The sequence below is a fragment of the Ammospiza nelsoni genome, chromosome 3 (assembly GCF_027579445.1).
Source record: "Ammospiza nelsoni isolate bAmmNel1 chromosome 3, bAmmNel1.pri, whole genome shotgun sequence".
NCBI lineage: Eukaryota > Metazoa > Chordata > Aves > Passeriformes > Passerellidae > Ammospiza > Ammospiza nelsoni.
This window is the reverse complement of record NC_080635.1, coordinates 43521642-43538362: the sequence shown is the minus strand read 5'-3', so window position 1 is coordinate 43538362 and position 16721 is coordinate 43521642. Positions and strand designations below refer to the sequence as shown.

The 16721-nt window shown below is 40.3% G+C and overlaps 1 protein-coding gene across 1 annotated transcript in view; it reads right to left on the bottom strand.

Annotated features, from left to right (window-relative positions):
* DISC1 (DISC1 scaffold protein) overlaps nucleotides 1–16721 on the bottom strand; it is a 187232-nt gene that overhangs the window by 147669 nt on the left and 22842 nt on the right. The window contains exon 3 of the mRNA XM_059469194.1: nucleotides 16246–16315. Coding sequence (XP_059325177.1) covers nucleotides 16246–16315 — 70 coding nt within the window. The remainder of the gene's footprint in view (nucleotides 1–16245; nucleotides 16316–16721) is intronic.

Below are 16721 nucleotides of genomic sequence, written 5' to 3'. Positions count from 1 at the left end.
GCTTCCAAACAATAAGCTCCCATCAAATTAGTGTTCTATCAAATCTGTCAATTGTAACTCATTTGGCACTACAGGAAAAGCTGACACATTGCATGAAGGTCAAGTGGAAAAATGTCCCTTCCACTACATCAGTGTCTAGATTGGAAAAGGTCACTCCATCCAATAATTGCTACTACAGAAAATAACTTTGTTGTAATCTACATCATAGAGAAAAAAAAAAAAAGAGTTCAAGTGCTTCATTTTTTTCCCTAAGACATGACAAACTAATATTACTGTCATTTCATGACTAGAGGTCAGTGGGCTTTGGAGTATTTAATTAGAACTCAAAGGACTGCAGTATGGCAAGTGATGATACACCCATTTTATGGACAGCTCACCTGAAGCAGACTGAAATAGCTTGCTTAAAGTTAAAATAACATATATGATTATGTAGACTTCAACAAAACAAAGCAAAAAAATAAATCTGTTGTGGGTTTGGATGTTTCTTTCTTTTAGCTCCTTATTCCTGTCTTATCAAAACCTTTTTCTTCTTAAAAAAGCAGCACTTAATAATTTGTAAAATCACAGTATGCTGTAAAATATAAAATTAACATATACAAATACAGAAATTAGCATCAAGCCACTTCAATGCAGGAGCTGAAATCCTAAAGCTAAGTGATCAAAAACCCAACCTACAGACACATGACCCTTCACCCAGGGAAGCCTGGAGTAGTACTGTACAATGATGGAAGAGAAGGGAAAGGAAGATGTTTGGGTTCTCCTCATCTCACTACATCCCTCCACCACTCAATTCATACACAACTCAGTTTATTCTCAGCTTCCATCACTAACAAAAATTTAAAATTCAGCACAATTGCTCAAGATTCAGATCCTGTATCATCAAGACGAGTTTGGGAGAAATTTGGAAGTTACTGGGAAGAGGGGTAGAAATATTTTAGAGTCAACTCTAAAACAAGCAAAAATAAAATAATCATGCAATCAATGCTGTGATTGTAAGCACAGGGTTTCCAGATGTACTGCAAAGCAGGTTAGGTCTTATTAGACTTTCCAGATACTAGTTGAATAGAACTAAAAATTGCCTCCACTCTAAGTAAGCTTTAGATTAAAACAAAAAGAAACAACATTCTGATGAAGAAAAAGCAAGTTAACTAGAGATAGCTGCAACGCTGTCTGCTGTCCGTAAGACACAGAATAAACATTAACAACCTGAATGTTTCCAGAATGAGATAAGGGAAATTAAATCACCAGTCACTAAGTACCCCAAGAGATACAGTAACAGGTATCTGAAGCCACACACCCCTTGTTCAAAGCAGCATTATCTCTCCATTAAAAAGAAGATATCCAGTATAGCCCAGTAACATGTATCTCCTTTCACAGTTCACTTCCACAGGGAAGAAAAGCCTGGAAGCTGGCAAAGGGACAGGGTGGCATTCTTCAGACCTCTTCACTGCCACTTCAGCTGCCACATGCAAGAATGGGGGTGATGCTTGTTTTACCCTCTGGCAGGTTTCCTAACTGTGTCAAATTCAAGTAGTTATTCAAATATACTCAATAACAACACTATCAAGACCTTAGAAAGCCACAATGGTTTTCTTCAGTGACAAGCACAATGAATGATGGCAGCATCAGAATGTCAGGCTGGAAGCAGCTGTAGTAAAAAAAAAACCCGAAAGAAAACAGCTTCTCAGTAAGAGACAGAAAACACAATTTTAAAGGTTTTTATGCTAATGAAGCACTGTTTGATTAATGTCCCTCAATGTGTAGATGCTTTACCTGTAATTGCACTGACACAAAAAGATATTCTGGAGAATACCACCCAGCATCTCCATTCTGAAAGAAGTTATTTGTTTAGTTGGAGGTTTCATCAAATAGATGCATACTGTGTAAATAAAATTTGTCCAATGCCAGCTATCTCCTATCTGAAGAGATGAAGGCTTATAGATCCAGAACCTAAATATAAAGAATCTGATATCCACTGGAGCCAGTGGGATTCTCAGATGCACAGGCTGAAGTGGTTACATGAGCTTAAATTGCAGGAAAAAAATTATTTTGTTTTATAAAGGGCTAAAAAGAAAAGTTTACAGATCCTACCTTATACCTTTGCCAGCACAATAAGTACACACAACAAAACACGGGCATATTACACCAGCAGAAGAAACCAAAACAATCTTGAAGTGACAAGAGTTGCCAAACTAGATCAGACCAGGGTCCATCCAGCACAGGCTCCTGCCTGCAGCAGTGACAACTGGATGTTCCAACCCTTCAAAGGATGGAGAGAAAAGCCTACAGGGCAGCCTGCCAGCCTCTGCAATACTGCACCTCTGGTGCAGGGAAATCCTACAGACCTCTTTCAGCAGGCTCCAGGAATTACCAGGCTGCTGTTATCCAATGCAATTATCCAATGATGAACATTTAGAAATAAACTCTCAGACAAAATACCTTCATGCCAACTTTCAAAAAAAACTTTCCAGAAATAACTTTTTTAACACATTTAGGCAGAAGGTAAAATCAGGCAACATGTCAAATACACAAAAGGGTATAATAAAAAATGCAACAAAGTATTTGCATAAAATTTCAAAGAATGTTATTCTTTTAAAAAACTCCTATTGAATACTCCCCTCTGTACAACTGCCTAATCTCCTACATTATATCTGTTACTGAGCTTCACCAATGATTGAAAGTCTTTGTTTCTAAAATAAAAATTCTACAGAAGTTCTCCCTGATGCCACATCATTTGCACTGTCATCATAATCACCTTCTTCCTCCACTGTTATTAAACAAGATAATTAGCATAAAGGTTCTAAAAAGTGAGAAATTGATTCTGTTATAAGAAGTAAAAATATCTCTTGTTCAGTTCAGATATTCCTGGTCACTCCACACAGTTTCCCATATTTTCCTTTGGAAGCTAAAGAAGCCATTATTCATTCTTGTACTTAACATGACTCTATAAATTGCTTATTGTCTAAACAAAGGGTAAAGATATTCAGATATTAAGATATCCTCTACTCTGTCACCTCTCCTTTCTTAGTTTGGCTTTATTTCTAAAGCAGCATCTGCTGGGGCTGAATTTGCACAGTAGCAGCCTGGACAACTCCTCAGGGGCTAGGTTAAGGCAGTAAGCAAATGGACAGCCCTTTTGCCAGGAGGGGACCCCAAGCAGAGTATTTCTAAATGAACAAGTACAAAACACCAGAGGACAAAATCCACCCAGAGACAGCAGTTCTGACAGATCCACATTTCCCACTGGTGTCACCCTGGTAATTAGCACTTCCTTGTCCACTGTGATCATCCCCACAGACTGCAGTAACAAGCAGCTGCTTATGCTTGGAAGCAGCTGAGCAGTAAAGGAAGAGCCATTTAAATACTCATCAAAACCCAAGCACGGCAAGAGCACCACCTGCACAAAGACTGTGCACAGGCAGTTCAGCACTGAACACATCATAATGCTGTTAAACATACCCCAAATCTACTGGATGTTTCTCAGACAGCTATTTGAGGCCAAATTAGGCTCCTCACCAACAGAAGGAAGCAGAATCAATGATAGAAGACCAGGCTGGAAAGTTCCTCAGGGATCACCTGATCCAACTCTCAGAGATGCACAGTCTAGACAAGAGAGCCCAGCACCCTGCCCAGCTGAACCTTAAAGGTATCCAACATTGGGAAAGGCTCCACTTCCCTAAGGAAATTACTCCAATGACTGATTGGTTTCATTGAGAAAAATTTTTCTTGCATCCAACTGGTATGTCTCTAGGAGTAATTAGTGCCCATTACTCCTTGTCTTTTCATATGATTCCTTGCAAAAAGGGACTCTCCGTATTCTTTGTAGCCACCTTTTAAATATGAGAACATGGTGACAGGGTCTCACCCTAAGCCTTTTTTCCTAAAGCCTGAACAAACCCAGTTTTCTCAGCTTTTCTTCACACTGAAGGCTCCCAGTCCTCTGGCCATCTTTATGGTCTTTTCTGGACCCTCTCCAGCCTGTCCACATCTTTTTTTGTGTAGCAGGGACCTAAACTGAACTCAGTATTCCAGGTGTGGCCTGACAAGTCCTGAGTAAAGTGGGAAAAAGCTGTAAAGCAGGACAGTTGTGAACTTCATGAGAGTTGGCAGCGATGAAACATTCATTCAACTTTTTGACCTTACCCTGAGCTCCCAAGAACATTCTTTGATTGGAAATAAGCATAGCACCAGCTTCATCCTAACCTTCAAAAGAAGTCTGCAGCACTTAGCTAATCTTGGCTGAGCAGAATATTAACATCAAGGAAGTCTCTCTATCTCTATTGCAAGTAGGTTTGAGTTGTTACTTTAAACCCCTTTGCATAGAAGGGATGGCTGGTACTTTTTGCAACTTTTAACTGACCCCAGTGTCATTTGTCTACTTGCTTGGAAGCCAAGATGATAGGTTTGTGTGCTACACATCACTTCAAAAAAAGACCTCCAACTGTCAAGAGTCAATTGGCCTGCAGATGAGAACTGAGGGAAAAAAAAATCTAGTATTTCGTACTATTTTCTTCATTTTTCCAAAAGGTTATCCAGTCTACTTTGGTAAAGGGAACCTTTCTGGTTGCCTAACAGGGCTGTAAAAAGGCTTGCTTTGCTTTCCCAAGGGTGCTTAAGAAATTCTGCATCCCAGCAATATTTCTTTTAGGTAGGCATTGGAGATATTAGAAATACTGTGTGCTGTTGCATTACAAGACAGATTAATCTTGGATATTAAAGAGGGACTTTGACAATTCTGGGCAGATAAAAAGTATAATTTTGTAATGGATAGGCAAGAAGAAATTAAGATTGTGTAAAAAAAGCATGAGAAAGAAGACACTCCTCAGGTGTAATAAGCACCAACTATACATACCTGAACAACCAACCACCCAAACAACTCATTAGATCTTCCCACAGACAAAGAAATGTGAACCCTAAAGGCATCTGCCTTACATGAAAAAAATTCAAAAACCCCTTACCAGTCTTGGCTAAGAGGACAACAGCTTCGAGGATCCTGCTCCAGCAGTGGGGAAGAAACACAAGCCACTGACCTGCCCACTTCTGTTAGAGAAAGAACGGATTTGGGGAAGTGTAGAGAAGGGCAGGCAGCACACTGGACTCCAGAGCAGGGAAGTGGAGCACAGAAGTTCCCTTTTCTAATGGAAATAGGGGAAGGGTAGCCTCTTAGGAAAGGGAAAGCCAGGAGTGTTTAGAATCAAGGAGGGCAGACTTCCCCAAAGAGCTAATTTTCCATCCCTCCTAACTTCAGAAATCAAAACTGATTTTGTAAGCAAACATTCAGCTCACTATTAGTTGCTCTTATCAACATTCACTCTGAATAATTATAGGCATTGGCAAGGAGGTTTCTATTAAGGAATTGTATATCATAAAATAAAAACAGGGGAAAAGGAGCTTCTAGACAAATTAAAAGCAGGCACAGCAAGCAAGTCAAACTTGGCCACTGACTTCAGAGAGATAGGATAAACAATGTTGTTTGCTTGCACCCATGGGAGGCCAGGAAATGTGGCAAACATGACTAATGGCACAGTCCCTCCAGGAGCACACAGGGAGGTACAAGAAACCTCTCAGAACAGGCCTGGTAAAGTCAAACTTCAAGTCCGCTTCCTTCAAGCTGCAGCCCAGAAGATGCTTGTCCAGCAGAACCAGCGACATTATCCCCCCAAAGGATTCCAGCCCTCACCTGACCTACACCTCCTGCAGTCAGCACACAACTGAGCACTGGCTTAAACAGGAACTTCATTGCTTTTTTCTCATCTGAGCAAAAGCAGCATTTTTCAGGACACTTTAACCAGCCAAAAAAGCTTCGTTTCACTTTTTTTGACATAATATTTTTTTTCCTATATTCAAGAAACAAGTGTGTCACAAGTAAAGAAAGTAAGTCAAACACAGCTCAGCTGCTTTGCTGCCCACACTGTTCCCAAGCAACTCCCATCTGTTTGCACTGGTGAGGCATTAGCCATTCACACACACACAGGCAGCCGCGCCTTCTCCTTTCTTGACTGAAAAGGAAAGGACTTCTTGTCGCCTTCATTTTTTTGTCACTCTGAGAGAAGCAATAACAATGGAATAACTTCAGCATGTAAGGCTGCCCTTATATATTCAGCCTGAGTGGGTCAGTCATTACAACACCTATAGGCAGGAAGAGCCTAAATATTTTGAAAGCAGGAGCAGGGCAGAGAGAAACACCTCTTGTCTAAAGTAAAGGCTAAGTTCACTCAACAAGCAAACTGGCAACAGTGCATGACATGGGGAGTAAAGACTATTTGTTTCTCTGCCAGATTTCTCTCCTCCTTCTTACCTGGAACGCCATGATAGTTTTCAAAAATATAAAAAAAAAAAAAAAAAAAAAAAAAAAACCACCAAAAAGTAAGAGCCATTTAAATGAAATAGGATCAAATAGGAGCATCTTATATATTCCTCATAATAAGCTCTGGGAGTTACAGGAGGGGAAATAAGCACCTGAGACAGGAAATATAAAACTGCACAAAACTCAAGACTTCTCTACACACAGACATGAACAGATTTGTAATGGCAGAATAATTATATCAGAAAACCAATCTAGTAGCAGTGCTTCTGCAGGCACATTGCTCTGAAACAGAATTAAATTTTAATTCTGAAGTAATTCTAATTTGGATATTTTTTCCCCAAATAATTCTTGTTTTTATCCTCCTCAGTATCTTCAGCCCTTCTTTCCCTGGAAGATCTTGTCATTTTACACAACATTATGAATTGTTTTGGGTTTTTTACACACACGTTGAATCTTCTTACCCTTGGTTCTGCAAAGCAAGTGACACAGCCTGACCAGAACCTCTTTGTTCAGAACTCTTCACTATTTTCATTATTATTAGACAGCACCAGAATAACCAGCTGTTAAAGCCTACCTGTGAATGGGGCTACTTCAGCTCTTGCTCAAAAGTGTTTTCTACACCACATAAAGGTTGTAATTTAAATATTTCAAACTAACACCTCTGCACTTCAATATGAATTTGAGTTTGATTTTAATTATAGCTGTGTACTTAAAAGAGCTGAGCTTTTTTATTTATTCCTTTTGTTTGTTCTTGCAAAGGCCAGGACAGCAGATGCCCTGTGAACATGGGCAACAAAGCAGGGCATTTGGCCTGTGAATACAGAGCAGCAGGTAACTACTTGTATGTATTTGAAGGAGGTCAGAGTCAATGTACCTTCCTTAAGTCACCAGGGCCAGTTTCTCAGACCTGTAAACACAAGAACTCAGCAGAACTACTAATAGGATATTGAGCTTTCTGCTTCCAGTTCACCAGTTTGACTCTTGCTCAGATTAAGGATTGAGAAATCAGTTCCCCTTGAGTGATATTTGAAAGATGAGGACTTTTCAGCAATAACCCTTACTTAGTAGGCTTTGCACTGTGTTATGGGGTACAGCACTAATCTTTTCTCTCTACATTCCTACATGCTCATGATTAAGAAAACCATTTAATTTCAAACTACTCCCATTGAGAAGGTTCTTGCTGTCACTCAGGATTCAGACTGGAAGAGCCCAGCTTCAGCCCAGTGCAGAGGTGCAGCCAAAAGTCATCCCATTACATCATATGCTTTACTTTTAAAAAGTTGAAAAATACATGAGGGCATTTCATACTCATTTGATAACACAAGAAAAATTCACTTACAGGTTGTATTGCTTGTGGGAGTTTTAAACATACATTCCACTTTAAAACTATAAAATTCTTAGTACTAAAAATAATTTGCTTCAAAAACAGATCAAGTAGAATTAAGTTCCAGAATTGGGCTGATAGTCACAACCCTACTAATATGGGTTTTTTTTTCTATGCCATTATTCATTTCAAATTATGTACAACTCTAGAAGCCACAGATCACTGGTATGACTGCATGGCTGATCTTCACCTCTATAAGGAAAACTAAAGCTGAAAAAAAAAAAAATCGCACCATTTAGTGACACCAGCTTTTCCACCTGTACTTTCAGAAGACCTTTTATTAGCCAAGTTCCTCCAGAAGTTTCTAAAAATTCTTTTTATTCCAGCAACATTTGTTTTACTGCTACTGGTATGCACAATGGGAAATTCCAAACTACTTGCTTTTTAAGTTACAATTTTCTAATAAGTGATCAGTATTTATTTTTCATAAAAAGAAATCCTTCCCAGATAGTGATTTTAGTTATCTACATGCTCTCTTGGTTATTCAGATTTAATGAAGCAGGTAAAACTGGTAATGTACTTGACATTATCAGTTACCAGCTACTACACATGCTATTGTATAAGAATGCCAGGAATTTGAAATTTCCCTACTTAGCTGTTCTCATTAACACTTACTGCTACAAACTTATCACTGTCCTAAGAGCACTAAAGATCTCCATGAAACACCACATTTGCTACTTTCACCTTCCACAGGCTACTGATAAGAAAGAAACAGCAGCTTGCATATGCCAAAGGCAGGGCAATGAAACATCATAGAGCACAGACACATCTGCAGAACAATGAACACACCCCAGCACGGGCAGTTTAGCCTGGACAGGTGGACACGGAGGAGGGGAGAGAAATCTGAAGATAAAGCAGAAGCTAATTGACTTGAGGCAATCCCACTTTGCAGGGGAGTTTGGAAAGCAATGGAAGGGCTGCAGAGATCTCCAATAAAAACATCCTATTAAGGAATTTGGCCACACAGGATTCAAGAATCAGCAAAGAGCATTATCGTTTCCCCAAAGAAGACTCACACAAAGATTTTCATGTTTGCTTTCAAACAGTAGTCACGTTCATTCAGTATCCTTTCAATCCAAATTCACAAAGAAATTGCATTATCATGACATCTAGAAGTTTCTGCCCATGTTCAGTCATTTATTAAGCAGATAAAAATTGAAAAGAGCAGGTGTCCCCCTTCCTTTAGAATTTTTATATCCAAAGTGTAAGACGAGGGCAACAAAATCAATTTCTAGCTGTTGGGTGAATTAATAGCCATGCTGTCTCCAGTAGTCATATTGCAAATGAAACACAGTGTTCTTATCTGGAGCTAATATTTCTAAAGAGCTAGGGAAAGATAAGTCTGTCCTGAATATAAAATTTGTTTTCAAGTGCAAAGTAAGCAGATGGGCTGGCTGGGTATCAGGAGAGCCATGTCATTCATTCAGTGGGTACTGTCCAGATAGCACATCAACACTTCTCCCAAGCTACACCCATCAGAGCCCAATGCTTCAAACAGCCACTCAGCAAGTAAGATCTTAAATTACCCATAATTGCTTATTTTGTTCGTATTTTTGTCATTGCTTGTTTGTTTGTGAAAGACTGGCCAGGCTGTCTGGGAACAGCTTGGCTGCATCATGGACTGGGAAACAGAGCCCCAGTGCCCTAGGAGGGTGGCCAGCAGTGTCAGTTTTTGACAGCAGATGGCCAGGAGCAGAGAAAGCTTCCAAGCACTCTCCACGCCAAAACTCCAGCAATTCCCCTCTTTTCAAGCAGCTTCCAGAAACACAAGACTTAGCTGAACCTCTTCACTCTGGCCAAGATTAAAATACAAGAGCATTCAGAATCCCATAAAATACTACCACTTCCTAAAAATATTTAGGCTGCATGATATTGCACGACTACAGCAGTTTCTGCTCCAATACTGGCTAAGGAATTAGAGATACAGAAAACACAACTCAATGTGGAACATAACTAGACCAACACCAAGAGTTGGTTTTACCTCTAAGACACTCATTGATGTGAAACAGAACAACTGGTCTAAAATAAGAATTCACATCAAAAGAATTTCAAGAACCTGCTGAAGATGCATGTGCTCCTCATGCAATTACTAAAAACAAGAAGTCATGCATAGCAGACCTCCCTGTCATAAGCATTGGTCACTACTATTTTAGTATTAAAAAAGTTTTCCCAGTTGTCTACCTGACAGCGAGATAAGGAAACTCATACCTTAAAATTGTGACTCCTGCTCAGTTTTGCAATTAAATAAAACAAAACCAAGCACAATAGCAATGGGATAGGCCTAACACAGATTGCATAAAAATAATCAGTAATGTTGTTACTGCTGTTTGTGGACAGAAGCCAAGATGAAGAATTTGAACAGCAGCATTTCAGTCCAGAGTTTCAAGTAGCACCAAACAAAAAATGGATATGTGCAAAAAGACTCCTGTTTTTCATTTCAGTCCACTATCTTACAGAACATGGACAAGATGGTAGAGGTGCAAGACTGTTTTGTTGCAAGGTAATTTAAGTCTAATGTATAATTCACATAAGTATTTGCTATCCTTAACCTTCCAAACTCTTTTGGGGAGGTTATTTGAATTTATCAGATTAAGACAAGGTAAGCAAGATCCACGTAACAAAGGTTTGGGTTTGAGAACTTATACAAGTTCTTTTTCCCCCCATCCTCTTAATAGCTTTACAGGAAAGCTATAAAAATGAAAAATGAAACCTAGAAGGCTTACCCACAGATTTCGGGAAGCTTCTACAAGCTTGAGATGAAACAAGGCTCTGACAGCGTGGCACCACAGAAAGCCCTATTTGCTCCATCCACCCCAAACCCAGTGACAAGTCAGTGGCCTGCAACTGCAAGTTACAAGCTTGCAGCAAGTCTCCCATGTCACAGCAGCTCTGCTGCTCCAGCATTCACCACTTTTTATTTAGTCAGCAGCCTCAGCTAGACAGCTTCACTGAACATACAGCTGGGCTTGAAGATTTAACTTCCAAAGGTACATACCACACTGAAACAAGTCCAATCCAAAGCAACGTGTTCTTCGAGAGTTATTTCCAGATATAGCTTCTCTCAAATTCCCTGTCCTTCCTCAGAAAGAAGCCAAGTTGCCTTTGTTTCTGTGTCCTGTTATAGCAGCCATCTGTCAAGCAAGCAGTTTAGTTCAAAATAATAGAAGCACAGTAAAGCAGGGATTCTATCCAACCCTCATCTACAAACAGCTCTTCCAAGAAAAAAAGAAATTAAAAAACAAACAAAAAAGACAACAAAAAGAACAACACACCACCCACCTGCTTGAATATCAGATTAGTTCAAATGTTTAAGAGCTATGATTATAAATAGTACTCCAAATTGGGAAAAATACTGCTCCAGTTTAAACTGCAAAAAGAAACTTGTAAAGACCAAATGGCTACACATCTGGCCAGGTGTTCAGAGTTTTTGCAAAATTCAGTATTTGCAAGTACCAGTGTAAGAAGTGGCAAAGGCCTTCCTCTGAGTGCCATTTAACATTTTCAACCCAAGCATTACTGAACATGATTCTCTCTCATTTACTTTCTCTGCAGTTGCCTTAAAACAAATAGTTGGTTCAAGTGAGCAACAGCACCTCTTATAATGTAAACCTACAGGAGACTAACAGCTACAAAGTCTTTCCTTTCCCTTCCTAGTCTTGTGATCATGGGAAAATGTGCAAAATTAGACTCAAACTCCTACACATACCAGAGGGTGTCCTTGATGCCCTGCAGATCCTGACATATGGAAAAGACAATTGGTATTAAAAGGTCTTAAAGAACACAAGCAAAGAGCAAAAAAAATAAAAAGAAAAAACATGCAGAGATTATTTTTCTGCAGAGCACACAGTGCACAAGTGAATGGCAGCTCACCAATTCACACAGCTCATCCTTTGCAAGCTCACCTAAAATAACTGAAGGCTTCCATGACATTAAATGTATCTACAGCATGAATCCTTCTTGCTGAGATAGGATAGATTTTGCCACCACAGGCATAAATGTTTCTGTGTTCTGTCACGTTGGACCGATGAGGAGTTGCTCTGATCTGCTCAATGACCTTCACTGAAGAACCCTAACTCTGAATTGCATGGGGGAATTAGCATTCCTGACCAGTTGCAAGCAAGGCATCTGCAAAGAAGAAATTTCTTGTAAAAATAATTATCATAATTTAAAAGAATCATTAGTTCTGCAGAAACTTTTTGCTCAGAAACAAGATGGCGCGTGAGCCAGTAGTGGAGTTCAGCAGCAAGACTCAGTCCTGATAGTTACCACCCCACTTGCCTCTTGCACCAGGCAAGGTTGAGAAGAACAAGCAGCAAAGAACAGGAAAAAGATTTTCAAATGTTTGGGCAATAGATTTGTACTGAGCAAAATGCACTCACTCCTACTGCAAGCACAACTCCCACAGACAAAAAATACACAGTCTTTTTTTTTTCCTCCTGTATTCAGCAGTGTGTTTAACCTTGGAGCTGTCAAGCTCCATCATGAATAATGAGCCATGACAACACTCCAAGTGATCCTTGGAGAACAGACCAATTTTTCCTATATGCTATGCAAGGCAAAACGCTTATATTCCCATGGTACACCACCTGCTTTGGAAATATACAGTAATGTGGCCATCAAGAGGAGACCACAAGTAAATACAGAAAAAAAAAAAATCACTTATTTCCCAATATTTCAGCACCTAAAAAGAAGCAAGAGCAATAAAACACATAACATCCCAAGGGTTCCTCTTTAAAATTATACTGGGACTGAGGATATTTGCCTCACTGAATATGCATGTCACACAGCCATTTCACAGCCGAGGAATATCTGCATTTGAAAGAACCCCTGACAGCTACAGCACTAAGAGAAAACACCCTGCAGGTTTCACAGCACTGGGACCTGCAGAAAACGAGCACCAATGAGGGACACGGGGGTGGCCTGCACCCCGAGCAGCCCCCAACGCTCTTGGAACAAACATTCCCCACCCGGCACACTCAGCACTGCCAGAAAGAGTAGGACAAAATGCACTTCTCTGAATGCCTGACTGAAGCTCCTCTACACCAACACCCTAACCATGCCAAGGCAGGTCTTGCACAGGCACAGCAAAGGTAACCATTCAATAGCAAGAGTCATTTCTGCTGTGCACCTCTCAAGCTCAAGGGGAGGAGGAAAACAAAGACAAAAATTCAGATAAATCTTTAGATTTACCTAAAGAACTGAAAAACTCGAAAGAAACAAGCTGAAGACCTAAGCAGGTATTGCCTTGCCTCTTAAACAACAATGGAGGGCTGTGGCTGCCCTAAATAAACTTCCCTCATTCTGTAAATAAATGCTAATGCATTAACATTAACCCGGAAGACACCATGCTCTCTAACAGCTCAAGCAGTATGCATTTCTCCTGTGTTTCTGCAAGGTGGAAAAACAAATGTACCCTTATTCCTGAGCTGTTTGCAACAAGGTATTGTCCATGGCTTTGTAGGGGGATAAGCTGGCCTTTATTTCTATGTCATTTCCTAGTCTTGTTGCCACAAGTGAAAACACGGTGCATCCCTTTTCCCTCCCTGTAGAGGCACTACTTTACTTATAATTCAGCTTCAATGATTACCTTAAACTACAGGAGCTTTCAAAAAGCTCTGTAGAGCAGGAAAGCAACCATGTCAAACCTGGGATGCTTGTCTCTCCTTAAGCTGTGAAGTTGGAAGTGTCAGACAGCAGAAAACAGTTGTGAGCACTAAGAGGAGTTTTAAGTGCTAACACATCTCCCTCCCACCAAGAGGCCTTCCCTCAAGACTAGATGGCTCTTAAAGAGCTGGAGTTAGAAAATCTCTGGAGTTAAGATCTTGATAACAGCTGAAGCTGGAGAGAAGACTCTAGCATCAATACAGTAGTTAGACATGATAATGTATTTATTGGCAGTTTAACATTTCTCTTGGGAGTCTAGCCATACATACCCCTCCTCCACCTGCTCTCCCTCCTCTCTATTCACCTCTTCCATGTCCAGGGCGTTTCACAGCTATTCCCATCACTAGGTCTATCCTTCCCCTGCAGCACCTCCAAATGAGCAAGACCTGTGTTGGCACCACACACAACACTACCATCATCTCTGATTCAAAACACTTCTGCTCTTAGCAGAGGACTCACTCTATACTCAGAGTCACTCCCCAAATTACAGGATCAGTAATTTTCTCTCTAGCATTACAGTTAAAATGTCCTCAGCACCCCCCATGCACCAGGTTCATTGCTCCCACTCCCTGACAATACACCACCACGTGTGCCCCACATCACAGCTCTGCACGTTTAGCAATTCCATTCCCTGCTAGCAATATTTGGCAATAAGACCCCTTTAAAGAAGGCTAATTACAGATTTCACTTGAACAGAAATTGGTACTGGGCCAATCTGTGAGCTATTTAACAAGCTCTCAAACTTCAGCCAGGGAAGCCTTTGTTCTCCACCAGGAGCAGCAGCGTAGCTCTAAAAGCAAAGGTGGAAAGCTTTGCCACTGCAAGGTGAGGAAGGAAGGTCACAGCTCTGATTCTCCTTGCAGCACTATACCTTCTCCATGCAAGTCTTATCTTGAAGATAGTTTTCCTTTTGTGAAACACAGGCAGTCTAAGGGAGTCAGTTCAGCTTCCATGAAAATAATGAAAAGTAGCCACCAAAAAAAGAAAAAAAAACACCAACAAAAAAACCCAGTTGATATTTGTATCAGAAGTAGAACAAAGACCAGTAAGACAGAAAACAGGTAAAGGACTCAAAAGCTAGGAATTGATAAAGTCTAGGATGCCTGGTTGCATGCATGCATGAAGCATGTAATCTTCTGAGCACAACAGTACCTAGCTTGCAAAGAGATGGAAGAACTTAAGTTCAAGTCTCTCAAGCACCTCAGTGTCCAGTCCCATACCAGAACAAATGTTTTCTGCCTGTTTATGCCAGACTTAGCACAGAAAACAGTAATCTCACCTGTGGATTCTCCTTATCACTTTTTCTCTCTGTGCCCACAACACCTGGTGAAATAACATTCCAGTCAGACCACTTACCTGAGGGGAATTAATGCAACGAGGTGTGCTAACCCTGCTTGATAACTAGGGTGGAACTGAAAAGGATAAAAGGAGAAAGGGATGGACAACAGACAACTGGTCCTGTTTTAAGGATACAAGACTTGTGCCCAGGAAACTACACAAGAGCTTTCTGTGTGAGATTCAACCTAAGTCATCATTTTTCCCTGTGGTCAACAACTATATGGCATCACATGGAGATGTCACACCTGATACACTGAAACACTCAGACCGGCTGACTGCCTAGAGAATCCCAGCTGGAATCTGTGGTAACCATGCACACTGAGTAAACAGCTGTTGGGAAGTCTCCAACTGTGAGCTCAACCCACAGGCACTTAAAAAAGAAGAGTTATAAAAAAGCACACACATTAATAATGTCTATTTGACAGAGACTAAACTCATAAATATCTACTACATCCTCAGATTTTAACACACCTAAGGGTTTTCCCCATCAGGAGATGCCACACTAAAAGAATTACTTGTGGCAGTAAGAGACTCTTCTCCTACACACAGGCAGGCATTTAAGAGGCCAACAGAACCACTCTTGCAAAAGTGCCACACATCTACCACCTAGACACCAGATTTTCATCTTGGGGACATCTTAGGAGGCAGGAAAACAGTCATGATACAACTGCAAAGCATCACACAGTAATTTGGAGAGACAAACCACAAGTCTGACCACTGCCCAATTCCTAAAGGCCAAGAATATTAAAGTGGGATGAAAGAAGCTGCCTTTTTCCACACTTGTTCTCTGAAGTAACCATGCAGATCTCAGTGAAATGCTTGCAGTCTCTTACAGCTGAAGATAGACCTAGCAGGAAGAATTTACCTTAGAACCTCAAGATTTTCAAAATGTGAGTACCACACAGACTACCACAACAGGGAACAGTAAGAAATCAAACATGTTAACAGATGCTCTAATTATTAAAGTGCACACACAAAACTTACCAGAAGTGCCAAGGCATTTGAAAGAAAAAGCATTATTCAAAGATAGATATTTGCCAGCAGCTGCATCACCACCATATTGTCTAGCTGAATTTGATTGAACTCAGTGGATATCAACTTAATCCCAGAGGACAGTATCATTCACTTCTGTAATAGCTACTGACCTTATTTCTATGAGCCCTGCTGTAGTGTCATGACTAAATGTGGCAAGCAGCAAATCTCACTCTGTCAGCAGCCAGTGCCTGCCCTTTCTCCTTTTGAAGCTTCTATTCATTTCTGCATTTTTTTCAGTCATGCTGCTTCAAAACAGCTGATCCAGATGGTGGGTATTTGGATTTCAACCTTGCCACATGGTGATGTGGCTCAAGAAAATAAAAACTGTTGCTACCTGCTGCTGACCTACTTTGTTTCCTGCCATATGACAGAATAAACAATACAGTTCATTGAAACTCGTTTTCCACACCTAGTCACTGCTATGTAGGAAATATAAAATAAAACTAATAGAGGAAGAGGGAAACGAAAAAAAAAAAGCAGCATGATCCACTGGGGAGTAGGGAGGAGCAATTCTCACCTCTATCATAGTCATCTTCCTCTACTGCTTTTTCCTGAAGCCTCTGAAGCCGTAAGATCAAGGACTTTAACTATTCAAAGAGAAAAAGTTAGTTAAGAAGAAGCTGCATTTAAAAATATATAGACTATTAACTTTTACACAATATAAATTTAATGGATTACTACATCACTACAATGGCCAAATGTTGATAGTTAAGCCCAGCATTTGTTAAATAGACAGACCTAATTGGAAGTCAGCTGAACTGCAGCTACTTGAGCCAAGCATGGCTTTAGTCCAAACACACAGAATAACAAATTATATTTCTTGAAGAGCAAAGGAGATCGTGCAATCGTAGGATATTTTTCACCCTTTGAATAAATGAAAGTATGATTATAAGAGAATTCTGTCAGCATGACATCTACTTCTGATCCCGTTGTACTCAACAGTGTGTTCCCAAGCTCATTCTGACAATTTTTTACCTGAGCTTTGCAGAGAAC